Below are 13,418 nucleotides of genomic sequence, written 5' to 3' on the forward strand. Positions count from 1 at the left end.
ATGGTGGCTGAGAGGTCATGATGTTCTTTTGCAGGTTGAGCTGGGCGCTTTATTTCAGATTTATTCAGGTCTGCCTGCTTTGTTCTGACAGGAGCCCCATACCAGCCTGAGTGCTACAATGGTTCGTAACAGCAGTCCAATTTTTCCATTGGATTATCTAATTTTCAGATGCAGAAAGAGATAGGAAGGAGGCAAGGAGGGAAGTGCTATCGAGAAAAATCTCTTTCATACAGAATGAACACAGATACAGATATCTTCAGTAATATCTTCATGGTGCATTAGCTCTCTCTCCTTGTCTCTTTGTACGTGCTCAGTTGTTATGAAGACATTTCTGTGGAAATTTCCAGCCTAATAATGTGCAATAATGAACCTTTGCAAGGTACTGCAATGTGTTAGACCCTGATTCAGCAAAGCAGGGAAGTGTGTATGTACACATAGGTTTGCCCATTTCATTCAATCAAGGCTTTGTGACCTGTGGATCTAAAGCAATTTCTAGCCCTATAAACAATAATACTGTAGCTTCATTGTCTGCCATTTATGGGAGAAAAACAAAAACACAGCAGCTTGAGAGTCAGCATGACTAGAAAGATGCAGTAATTCAAGCTGTTAAGATTTATGGTTATTGCCAGTGGAGGATATTAAAGTAATTCACTGAATTCACTGACATGATATACAACAAGGCTTGTGATAATTTCCCTCAAAAATAAAAATTGAAGGGCAAGAGAATAAGGGATGCTTTGCATTTGTGTGTTCCATTAGAAATGAAAAGCTCAGTATTTCTGATTTTATGTTTTCCTGGCACTTAGTCTGGTGGGTTTTGATAAGCCCTTCCCAGCTGCTAACTCCCATGTTGCTGCTCATTCTTCAAAACAGCTACGAGCAGCGCAGCAGCTGAGTGCCAGAAGGTGATGTGTGTTAGAGCTGTGTTAAACAAAAGCCCTGATTTTCTTGGAAGTCACTTTTTTTAATGTTAGGATGCCTACAAAATCCCTTGGTGCTTTGCCAGTAATTAGAACTAAACTTTAACTGCTGTGCAGAAATGGTGAGGGTTTTGTTGGGGTTTTTTTAAGTGGCGTTTTTGTTATTGTTGTTTTGTTTGTTTGATTGTGGGTTTTTTTGTATTATTGATATCTTTTGAAGCAAAATATTTTAGCCTCCTGGGCACCTTTCTATAGAGAATGAAAGTAGCAAGCTCAAGTAGCCCTAAGAATTGCTACTTTTATTGTTGATTTAATTGTGTAATTGGAGAATATGCCAGTTGGAGCGTTTCAGAAAAGTTAACAGAATACCTGACTTCCATGGGGATGTTGGGATATAAATGTTACACCTTCCTGAGCTAGAAACAGTTGAGTGCAGGAATCTGTACTGTAGCTGAGAAGCAAAGGATATCCTTTCCAGGTTTCAGGCACTGAAAGGGAGTTTTGCTAACTGCTTTTCTTTTGACCAATGCCTTCACTACAAACGCTGCTGACTATGAACATGAAAGATGTCCTGTGGTGTCTGATGAGGTCCAACGTGCCCAGTGAGACGTGTCCCACCCTGTCAGATCTCTGTCACTCTGCTGTCAGTGACATTGTGGTGTGTTAGCCACTGCCTCATCAAATATGACACGAGACAACCACAGGGTAGGGCAAACTTGAAAGAAAGCTCCCAGGCCTCTCCAAGGACTTCAGGCAGGAAGCTGGTGTTTTGCCACCAGGCTGGCAGGTGCCCACGTGGCTACTTGGGACACACATGATGATGCCTGTAGCAGAGAAGCTGCCTTTCAGTGCACACACCTTCAGCTGCCACACTTGACCAGGCACCAGCACCGAGAGCTTCAGAGGAAGACTCCTTCAGCTTCAGCTCTGGGACACCAAGGAAGGATGGCAGGAAGAATAATGACCCTGGAAATGTCATGATTTCTACCACGGATTTGAGGGGAAAGAGGAAAGGTTTTCATTTAGTCTCTGATTTAAACAGCAGGCTGGTCAGGGGCAACAAAGAGCATCAGTAATTGCTCCTCCAGCCATTTGTGAAGGTACCACCTGTAAGTCTCTGTATGTACCATTTGTAGGAGGAAGCTGTTGTTGCACTGCAGTAAATATTGGGGGTTTGATAGCTCCTTCTTCAGTATTCAGAGTATTCAGTGTTACAGGCTGGAGAGGAGCCTTTGCAGATCACTTCAAAGGGGAAGTTGAGATCAGCTGGTCTTGGCTCTCTGATATGCTCCAGATTTTAATGTTTTAGGGTTATTAGCAGGAGACTCCCAGCAGGTGGTCTCCTTGACTTTGGATTTCATCTCCACAGTTGGTTTTATGCTGTCTGATTTTTTTCTTTTTTTTTTTGACCTTGCTAGTCATGTTAAGAGAACTGTATTTTCAAGGGGGGTAATGGAATTGAGATCTTGTAGGAGGTTTCACGGCTTTTTTTTTTTTAACTGTTTTGATAACTTGGCCATCTTTTAATACAAGTTTATCTTTGGGCCATGTAGAAGCAGAGGCTGTAGAAGCTGTGTTTGAGGTACATGAGTTCAGCATTCTGCTGAAGACTAAAGACTCTGGGCAGCTCAGGGAGCCCTGTCAGACTCAGACATCAGGCACTGCTGGGAACAGGAAGCTATTAGGCCAATCCTAAACTAACAGTAGCTGTAAGAGGAGGTCCCAGAGTTCAGTTCATGATGATTTCATTTTAACTAGTGCTCAGGCTCTTACCATTGTGTGCAACTATTCTGCAGGAAAAGCTCCTTGTAGTCATTTGGCATCTGATCCAACGTTCATGTAAGTCAGCAGAAAGTTTCATTCTGCTGATGCCAGTGGAATTTTGATTCAGTGCTGTTTCTGGCACTGATTAACTCATCCTGGTTGTCAAACCTAGTAGTTGCTTTAGATGGCAAAGGGTATATAATAACTGAAAAAAACTACACACCAGCTACCATCTCCTGGTAGGTGTGAATACAACTGGAATTAAGTAACCTTGTGCAAAGTAGTAACAGAGGCAAAGTGACATGAAAAAAATGGTGTGTTTAAACCCATGGACACTTGAGACTTCCCTTTAGTGGAAATAATTCACATTTGAGGTTTTCTCTTTCTTTCTTTCTTTCTTCTGAGCAGCTGTGACTTCACGGTTTGAACATGTGGTGTAGTGCTGGCTTCTGAATCCCAGGCTGACTCTGGACTTGTCTCCTCAGTGCTTTTGACCAAGTTGCCTAAGCTGACTACACCTCACTGGCTTGGATGTAAAAATGAGGGATGACAGGCTGAAGATTTTAACTCTCTCTGTGCCTCTGCCTCTTGGCACTAGCTTTTTCTTTTCAGAACAGGAAAGCAAAGGCTTTTTTTCACCTTTAAACTGTGGAGCAGCAGGAGCCTGGTCAGTACAACACCAGCCTGTTTTTCAGTGTTTCTACCCACAAGGTTGGCCTTTGGATCTAGTTCCACATTGTTCAATCCCACATAGTGTATTTTCCTTCTGGCTAGTTTGAGCTCTACCAGCAGCCAAGACATGCAGCATGGCCATGTGTCCCCATATATATTCTAACTGACCTTTCTGCCACTGAAGTTAATAAGCTCAGACAGCCTCAGACCTTCCTCTTTCCCCCAAAGCAGAATTCTTTTACATTAACAGGAGTGCATAGTTGCAGTGCATTTTACCATGTGTTTAGTGTATTAGTGTTCCTCATATCGTATATAATTTGTCAGTCTAGAAATTGATTTTTCCATAGAAACTGGTAATGGAGCATGGGACCAACTGCATTGGAAGTCCCACAGAGTAGCAAAAGGACATGTTACACTGGCAGTGTAGTTTCAGCCTACTTGCAAAATGGGGAAGCCCCACAGGAACAGTGGCTAAGGACCCTTCTGGCATCTCAGAGCCCATCAAGTGGGCCTATGAAACCTGACCTTTAGAGGGGAAAGGAACCCCGATAACTCACCTCAAGAGAGGGAGAAGCCCTCTCTGTGAGCCAGGCAAAGCATCTGCTGGAAAGCCATCAAGCTCCTATTGTGAGTGGGGGGGAAGACTTGGGGAAAAGAAGCCTTTCTCCATGCCATGGAGAAAAGTAGCAAGTTCCCATTTAAAGGTAGCTGTTTCATGAACTGTGTGTTAGGGAATGTTTTGATTGTCTGGAGCTTAATGGTGGTGATGACAGGGTTGAGTGTTTATGCATAAGAATCAGGGGGAAGGCCAACAAGGCAGATATCCTGGTGGGAGTCTGATATAGACCACCCAACCAGGATGAAGAGGCAGATAAAACATCCTGTGAGCAGCTGGGAGAAGTCTCACAATCGCTGGCCCTTGTTCTCATGGGGGACTTCAACTCCACAGATGTCTGCTGGAAGTGCAACACAGCAGAGAGGGAACAGTTTAGGAGGTTCCTGGAGTGTGTGGAAGAGAACTTCCTGACCCAGCTGGTGAGGGAGCCAATCAGGGAAGGCTCCTTCTGGATCTGTGTTTGTCAACAGAGAAGGACTGGGGGGTGATGTGATGGTTGGAGTTTGTCTTGGGCACAGCAATCACAAAATGATAGTTTTTGGTTCTTGGAGAAGGAGAGGGGTCAGCAGAACTGCCACATCGGCCTTCTGAAGGGCAAATTAGGAGACTGGTTGAGAGAGTCTCTTGGGAGTCAGTCCTGAAGGGCACAGGAGTACAGGAAGGCTGGACATTCTTCAAGAAGAAAATCTTTAAGGTGCAGGAGCAGGCCATCCCTGTGTGCCAAAAGATGAACCGGCAGGGAAGAAGACTGGCCTGTCTGAACTGAAGAAAAAAAAAAGGGGGGGGGGAGAGTTTATGACCTTTGGAAGAATGGGCAGGCCACTCAGGATGACTACAAGGGTGTTGTGAGGTTATGCAGGGCAAAAATGAGAAGGGCCAAAGTCCAGCTAGAACTTTATCTTACTCCTTATGTAAAAGACAGTAAAAAATATCTCTATAAATAGCAACAAAAGAAGGGCTAAGGAAAATCTGCACCTTTTATGTGGGCAAAACATAGTGAGAAAGGATGAGGAAAAGGCTAAGGTACTTACTGCCTTCTTTGCCTCAGTCAGTAAGACCAGTTGTTCTCTGGGTACTCAGCCTCCTAAACTGGAAGAGAGGGATGGGGAGCAGAACGAAGCTCCCATAATCCAAGGGGAAATGATCATCAACCTCCTACAGCACTTAGACACACACAGGTCTGTTGGACCAGATGAGATTCACCCAAGAGTACTGAGGGAGCTGGTGGAACCACTTAATGAGCACTTGAATTGACATTCATGAGAAGCGTGCTTTTTTCCAAGGCTAGAGGATTTTTCACGTAAGCCAAAGGAAAAAAAAAAAGCTTAACAGGATTTTTCCTATTTCATGTCTGCTCGGTTGGGTTTTTTTTGTCAGGGCACGTGTGGGATATTCACATTTACTAACTGCTGATGTTCATTCTAGATGGGATACACTCCTTTGCACGTTGGCTGCCACTACGGAAACATAAAAATTGTTAACTTCCTTCTGCAACATTCTGCAAAAGTCAATGCCAAAACGAAGGTGAGTGTCCCACCTCTGCCTCGCTCACTCTGTGAGGGGCTGCCTGTGTGCTGTGCCCCCACTGCAGCCTTTCCTTTTCCCTTTCTGTGCCTGCAGAATGGGTACACGCCGCTGCACCAGGCAGCGCAGCAGGGGCACACCCACATCATCAACGTCCTGCTCCAGCACGGCGCGGCGCCCAACGAGCTCACTGTGGTAAGTGCAGGGGGGCTCACAGGGGCCACTCTCCCCTCGCTCTCCTCATGTGTGTTTGAGCAAGGGAAATGTGGGAAAGAAAAGTGCGTGTGGTGGGAGAGAAAAAGAGCAGAGGAAGCCTATTCCAGTCGCCCCCGCATCCTCTATGCCATCATCTCTTCCAGAATTAGAACAGTAAACATCTGGAAATCTCTTCATTTTCATCCCATTTCTGCAAAGAGTTAAAAACTTAGTTTTATATCCTACTACCCAAAAATATATTCATTTCAATCACCAACGTGCAAACTTTCATTTTTCTTTTATTTACATTCTTCTACTGTAGCAGGTTCTACCCTTTTCCTTGCTAACATTCAACTTTTGTTATAAATGTTTCAATTGCTAGAATGGAAACACTGCCCTCGCCATTGCTAAGCGACTTGGCTACATTTCAGTTGTTGACACATTGAAGGTGGTGACAGAAGAGACCATGACTACAATTGTAAGTACAACTTAGCTCAGTAGTGAATGGAAGAATTTTTCCAAAGCCAGGGTATTCAGCTTTGTTTAGTTACATGACTGCTGAGATTCCAGTCATCTATTTCCTTTTAGCAGTATAAAGTATGTATTAAATCAAATATGAGCCATATATTTTTAAAGTAATAGACACTATGAGGATGAATACAGAAAGAGTGCCAACTGAGCAGGAAATGGACATTGTAAAGGACTGGTCGTAACTGCAATGTTTCTTTACAGATCTTGTTGTTTAGGGAACAAGTTTGTAGTTGAAAAGACATTTCTACAAGACTTGTGTAAATAGAAGCTGCTGCTGCCTTTTGAGAGCATTTCCCAAGGGACGATGGCTTGTATTTGGCCTAAGAGAACCTATTCCACTATAAAAAGTGGTTGGGATTTACTTAAAAGCACCTCATTCCATAGTTTCTGGCATCTTCCACAAGCTGGTGAAAGGCTGTCTTCTGCAAGCAGCCACAGTCAGCCCCTGCATCCCCAAATATCCATTCCCTCACATGGACATGAACTCCAGCTTGTCCATCGTGCCTCTCAGGAAGTGTTACCCAGGACACACTGAAGGGACTATGAATGGTCAAATATTACCTGCTGTCAGAAGAATTCACAGAATCCAAAATATTTCTCAGAAAGATCTTTTGTTCACTAATGTTTTGCCAAATTGCTCTTTTAAGAGAAGAGTTTTGTGAGGTGAGGTACCTCCATGCACTACCAGCATAATAAAGCCCAAGCTGTGTCTGGAGAACATAAGTTCAGAACATTGGCTCCAAATTTGCTTTTTCCTTTCTGCAACTATTTTTTTTCTGACTTTAAAAAAAAAAAAAGATAAATATGCACATGCATGTATTTTTAGGCATATGGGAGATGGAAAACAATTATTGTGTGCATTTCATGTTTTGTCATCAGCCATTTGTGTGGTCTGTCTGTGCAAGCAGGTGGTTGCAATATGATGAGCATTTGGGATGACAGGAGGATTTTAGTTCTATTACTGCATGTACCTTTTCTTCCTGTGATTTTTCTAGTTGTGGTCTATAATTAAGTAGTTTACAGAAAATCCACCACATAGAAGACAAACTTCAGAACAATAAAATATAAAGGAATATGCCAGAAGATAAACATGATTATTTTTTTTCTTTATTTCTCTCTATGTTTTCTTAAGAACATATTTCTCTCTAGAAAGATTCCAGAACAGTTTTCCACAACCTGATAAATTTGATGGAGAATATTATACAGGACAAAACTCAAATGGTTGCCTAGCATACAGTTAGGTAGCTGCAGGAAAAGTAAAACCACACCTTTATGCTAAGAAATCCCAATATCACAAAGTTCTTCTTAGCTTGTAAAATCAAGAAGCTGGAAGAGTTTGTTCTGCATTTGATGCAGAACAATAATCATTTATGTTCTGTAGATGAAGTGTAGAGAGATGATGGGTCAGGCTGTGAATTGTGCCAGAGGAAATTGCTGAAAGGCCTGTACAACCCCTGATACCCACCCTCCAGAGAAACCCAGAAATAATTTCCATTAAAATCACAATATGCTGCTTATCAGTGTGTAATTTTGAGTCTTTGGAAGTCTAGACATGAAATCTGATTTACAACTTAGGGTCTTAAAAACTTCAGTTTGACTGCTGAGACTTATATTTTGAGGCTCCCAAAACAACTCCCAAAACTAAATGTAATGAAACCAGGGATGAACATAAGTAATTTTGCTACAATTTAAACATCAATTAAAAAAAAAGTCCCGTGATTTTGCTAGTTTAACAGCAAAAAAAAAAAAAAAGCTAAAAAGCTTTGTAAGTAATTCCCACAAAATGAATTGTGTGAGGCTTTTTCTAAGTTTTGTAATGTTTGAGCATGCAGGAGCTCTTCTGCCTGTATCAAGTGATGGCAGTAGCCCAAGAAACATGAAATGCTGAATAAGTATTCGTAAGGCCAGAGAAAAAGTGAAATCTTTTAAAATACATGAAGATGGGAAGGCTGTTTTGCCCTCCTGAACTTGTTAATGATTTCTTATTTGTATATGAAGGATGAGAAGCTGATTAAAAAAAATATAAAACCCCTATAAAGATGGGAGTGGATTTAGTGTGGGATGGGATTTTGTTTGGAGTTGGTTTTTTGGTTTGGTTTGGTTGCTTTTCTTTTTAATCCCACTGCACTCCTTGAATGGTAACTCTGCAGGGTCTCTTGTGGGACCTAAAACTTTACCAGTGCTTGTTGTGCTGTAGCTCAGCTGGAAAGTAAAATGTGCATGTGTATATCATTCATGTGATATAGGTATTCTAGGAACAGATTTCAGGCATTCATAACATTTTTTTCTGCCTTTTTTTTTTATATTGGTCTTTGAATCTGTAACAATATAAACATTGGGATGAAAATCATCCAACCACTTCTGAGTGTCTTTCATGCACAAATCCCTTAAGGGATATCATTTAGCCTGCATGTGGTTACAATTGTTCTCATTTGTGGGAAAAACACACAATTCATGCTGAGGCACCTCTGAAAAAAATTCACAGAGATTCAGCCTGCTCCCAAACTGCAGAATTCTTCTAATGTCAAAGGAGAAATACTTCCCTCAGAAATTTTAGTTTTAATAGAGATTACATATTCCTGCTCAAGATTTAGATGACTACTTAAAGAGTTCTGATTAAACCCCTTAACATGAAACTCTTTTCAGTATATTTGATTCTTCTTTCGATGTAATTTTTTAGGACTTCAGCTCATACTTTTTCTGCTATGAAAATATGAACACGGTTTAAAATACAAATATAATATTGCCTATTTCTCTAGTCTTTTTTAATGTATAGTTCAATTAAAAAGTATCTTTAAAAAGGAAAATTAATAAGAAGCTATAAAGTCTTTTTTTGCTAACTGCAGTTAAAAATATGTCCTACCTGGCACTTAATTTTTAAAATAACTTAAAATAATAGAATTTTAAGAAAAATTATACCGGTACCCTGAAATGCCTTTCTTTTTCTTTTACAGACTGTTACAGAAAAGCACAAGTTGAATGTACCTGAAACCATGAATGAAGTTCTGGATATGTCTGATGATGAAGGTATTAAAAATGTTAAGAAAAATTTATTCAGTCTTTTGTTGTTATAAGAAATATCCATTTAACAAACAAAACAAAATAAACAATACACAGTATTAGTTGAATATGGTCATTGCACATTTGTTATTGTTTTGATTGTTTTGTTGACACATTGATAGTCTATGCTTTTATTTAATTATTTTGTTTATTTAAATCATGCAGTTCGTAAAGCCAATGCCCCTGAAATACTCAGTGATGCTGAATATTTGTCAGATGTTGAAGAAGGTATTTGTGCATTTTTGTATTGCACTGATATTTAACTTAAGCTTCTTCCTTCTATTTCATCTGTCTGAAAATTAATCCTTTCAGATAATTTTCTTATTATCCAACTAACAATAACTTCTGCTTTACAATTAAGAATGCTTTCAAAAATTCTTTGAGCTATTACTGATAATCATCTAACTTTTTCTGAATTTCTTACCATTTTTAAATCAAATTATCTTCACTTTCCTGGAATAATCATTTTGCTGCTGCTTCTATAAAGTTAACTGAATTTTAACTGAAAAATGAATTACTGGACAAAAGGGTCAAATATCAAAACACTTCAGAAGAAAAATAGTGAAAGTAAGTGGCAAAAAAGATTAAGTTGTTGTTTTTTAATTCTGATGCAAATTCAGCTCTGAAACGGTTGATTTACATTGATAGGGGACCCTTGACCCAGAAAGAAGTATTTTCAGGGGTGTTTATGTTTGGTTTTGTTTTGGTTGTTTGGTTATTTTCTTTTAAATAATTTTTTGGTCCTGACATTCAGTAAAAACACATCAGATGACTTTTGCTCTTGATTAAGGGGGTGCTGCATTGGACTCACCTGTAGGTGTTTGTTAGTACTAAGTAAAGTACCTTGTAGCTGAAATGGTGCCTGTATCACCCTGCACATGAAATCTGTGTGTGTGACAATGAACCCCTCTGTTTGCAGTGCCCCTAAATAAGCTCCTGAGCTGTAGGCACCAACAGCCTGCCTGACCCAGCTCCCTCCTGTGCGCTGGGCACCTCTGACATGGTTTCAGTGGTCTCCAAGTATTTAAAACTCCTTTGGCAACTTCTTCCCTGCCCTCTACCAACACCTCCTGTTAGGTCAGACCTCCCCCTGGGCTGGATGTGCAGAAGTCTGTGCAAATTTCATAAGGAACTGGAGGTTTCCAGAGGCCACGGTGGGAGTTCCCAGGTGACAGGTCAGAAACAGGGAGGTCTTGAGTTGCTGAAGAGGACAATAGTGTCCTGAAGGTATTCTTGTGAGTTCTGATTCACTTGCTTTAGAGCTGCAGGTTTTTCTTTTCTGTTAGGGAAACAAATGACTGTGTTCAATTTTCTTGTGCTTCTTTAGTCAGTCTCTCTTTCTTCATCCCTATTGATGTAGTTACTTTTAATTTTTATAGCACTGAAGCAGCAAGGTGTAAAAGATATTCAGCTAAGTTCTTTGTGTGCAGCTCTTGTTTAATTCATGCACTGAGGCTTTTGGTTTGTTTTCTGTCTGTCATTGTGTTCCCATTGCTGCAGTTCCAAATGGGTGGTGTTCCTACTGGACACCTGTGTTTTCCAAATAGCTCTCTTAGGCTATTGTCATGCTCAAAATACTGTATTGTTTTAACTGACAGGAGCATTGATGCATAGTAGTGTTAGCTAACAGAGCAGTAACTATTGCTGTGTCCCACTGCACAGCATGCAGTGAAGTACAGATGAGAAACACCCCTATATGGAATCTGAGTGTTGGAACCAAAGAAGCAATTGTGTCTTTTAATGTACAGGATCATATTTAAGGCCAAATCTGTGGAAGGTTTTTCTAGTCACTAGCTCTTAGTTTAACAAAAACCAAACGAAACCAACAATTAAAAATGCAGGCAATACAATTGATTCCGTGCCTAGAGACTGTATTCTGCACCCATGTTGTTGTTAGGGTTGAGGGTGTGTATATATAAACAGTTCTGCAATGCATCCTTGTGTCTAAACTGGAGAGACATGGATTTGATGGACTGACAGCTCTGTGGATAAGGAATTGGCTGGATGGTGGCACTCAGAGTTGAGGCTGAAGGCTCAGTGTCCGAGTGGAGACCAGTGACAAGTGCGCTTCCTCAGGGGTCAGTATTGGGACCGGTGCCATTTAACATCTCTATTGGTGACATGGACAGTGGGATCAGTGCACCCTCACCAAGCTGTGTGGTGTGGTTGACACGCTGGAGGAAAGGGATGCCATCCAGAGGGACCTGGACAGGCCTGAGAGGGGAGACTGTGCAGACCTCATGAAATTCAACAAGGCCAAGTGCAAAGTCCTGCTAGATCAGGGAAATCCCAAGCACAGATACAGGCTGGGAGGAGAAGGGATTGAGAGCAGCCCCGAGGAGAAGGACTTGAGGGTGCTGATCAATGAGAAGCTCAACATGACCCCAGCAATGTGCACTTGCAGCACAGAAACAGACGTGTCCCAGGCTGCATTAAAAGTAGCGTGGGCAGCAGGTCGAGGGAGGGGATTCTGCCCCTCTACTCTGCTCTCATGAGACCCCACCTGGAGTTCTGTGTCCAGCTCTGGGTTCCCAGTGTGAGAAGGACATGGACTGTCAGAGCAAGTCCAGAGGAGGCCACAAAGATGATCACCTTTCCTGTGAAGCCAGGCTGAGAGAGTTGGGGTTATTTATCCTGGAGAAGAGAAGGTTCCAGGCAGACCTTAGAACACCTTCCAGTACCTAAACAGGACAAACAAGAAAGCTGGAGAGGGACTTTTTACATGGGCAGGTAGTGACAGGAGAAGGGGGAATGTCTTTAAGCTGAACAGGGTGGGTTTAGATTCTATATTAGGAAGAAGTTCTTCACTATGAGGGTGGTGAGGCACTGGAACAGGTTTCCCAGCAAAACTGTGGATTGCCTGTTCCTGGAAGTGTTCAAGGTTTGGATGGGGCTTCGAGCAACCCGGTCTAGTGGAAGGTGTCTGTGTCCATGGCGGTGGAGTTGGAAGGAGATGATCTTTAAGACCTCTTCCAATCCAGGCCGTTTCTATGATGTTGTGATAACAGGGTCTTTTTCAAACTTAACAATGAAAGGGAGCTCTCAAATCAGATAACAGGTATTTTATTAATCTGTGCTGAAGCATTCCAGTGTGCAAGGCATGTGAGAAATTACAGGCTTTGAGGTGATAACCTGTCCCTTTCCTGACTTGTGTATCTGTAAAGACAATACAGTGATGCCCATCCCCACAACTCCTCAGTGGTGATGGGGTATTTATACACAGTGCATCCACTTACACCAGTCAGAATAAATATGTTCAAGATGGTAAGGCACTCTGACAAATGTCATAGCCAGGGAGCTGATTTCCAAGTGAGAGAAAGGCACGAATTTAACAAACAAATCTAAGCTTTCCCTTGCTTGGCCAGCGTTCATGTCATCAGCCAAAATGCTTCAGTGAGAGAAACTTGCTGAATGGCTTCTCAATTTGCCACAACCCTCAAGGTTTCTCTCCTAAGAGAAACTGATGACTTGGAAAGTAGAGGCTCAGAGACAAATGTCAGGAATATAATGTCCTTGTATTTTATGTCTTGCTGTGCCCGCTAAATAAGTATTTACATGGGAATTGTGTAATTTATCCTCCCTGCTGAGGACAGTTTGGTTTGCAGTCAAATCTTTCATTCTTTTTCCTAGATGACTCTGGCAAATCTGCCCAAATGAGGTTAAGTGTTGGGAAACTGCTACACCACAAAAAAGAAATGGTGTTTTTTTGAAATATGTGAACATGATTTTGGGGGGAGGGAGGGGGGAAATGAAGGCTCATCTTCATATATAGCAGAAAATTTGTAGAAGAACATAGAGCAATTCTGATGCACACCAAACATGTGCTATGCTTTTTTTGTTAGAGATAGCAAATAAAAAAAATGTGAAAGCCAAGACTGGAAGAACTGGGCCTTTCCTCTTACCATCTCCAGATGTGAGCTCACACCCTGTGCAGTTGGGAGCCCCAGTGGTGTGCCTGTGGCCACGGGGCTGGGAGGGAGCCAGGGATCAGCTATGCTAAAGCACAACTCCAGTTGTCTGTGGGAGGCCTGGAAGGGATCTCTTCCTCTGCAGTGCTTGCTCAGCCTCTTAGCGTCCCTCTGGGCGGCTGCAAGAGCTTTAATCTCCTGGAGGAAGCTGGAGCCCTGCTGTGACTG

The 13,418-nt window shown here is 41.8% G+C and overlaps 1 protein-coding gene across 23 annotated transcripts in view; it reads left to right on the forward strand.

Annotated features, from left to right (window-relative positions):
• ANK3 (ankyrin 3) overlaps positions 1 to 13,418 on the forward strand; it is a 205,785-nt gene that overhangs the window by 113,736 nt on the left and 78,631 nt on the right. For 16 of the 23 annotated variants that reach the window (XM_039382705.1, XM_039382698.1, XM_039382696.1 and 13 more), the window contains 5 exons: positions 5,398 to 5,496; positions 5,593 to 5,691; positions 6,074 to 6,169; positions 9,177 to 9,249; positions 9,448 to 9,510. In XM_039382705.1, the coding sequence (XP_039238639.1) occupies positions 5,398 to 5,496; positions 5,593 to 5,691; positions 6,074 to 6,169; positions 9,177 to 9,249; positions 9,448 to 9,510 (430 nt within the window). The remainder of the gene's footprint in view (positions 1 to 5,397; positions 5,497 to 5,592; positions 5,692 to 6,073; positions 6,170 to 9,176; positions 9,250 to 9,447; positions 9,511 to 13,418) is intronic. The other 7 variants (XM_039382716.1, XM_039382718.1, XM_039382720.1 and 4 more) reach the window with 1 other exon arrangement.

Source organism: Pipra filicauda, unplaced genomic scaffold (assembly GCF_003945595.2).
Source record: "Pipra filicauda isolate LSUMZ 115617 unplaced genomic scaffold, ASM394559v2 scaffold111_size4109106_pilon, whole genome shotgun sequence".
Classification (NCBI taxonomy): domain Eukaryota; kingdom Metazoa; phylum Chordata; class Aves; order Passeriformes; family Pipridae; genus Pipra; species Pipra filicauda.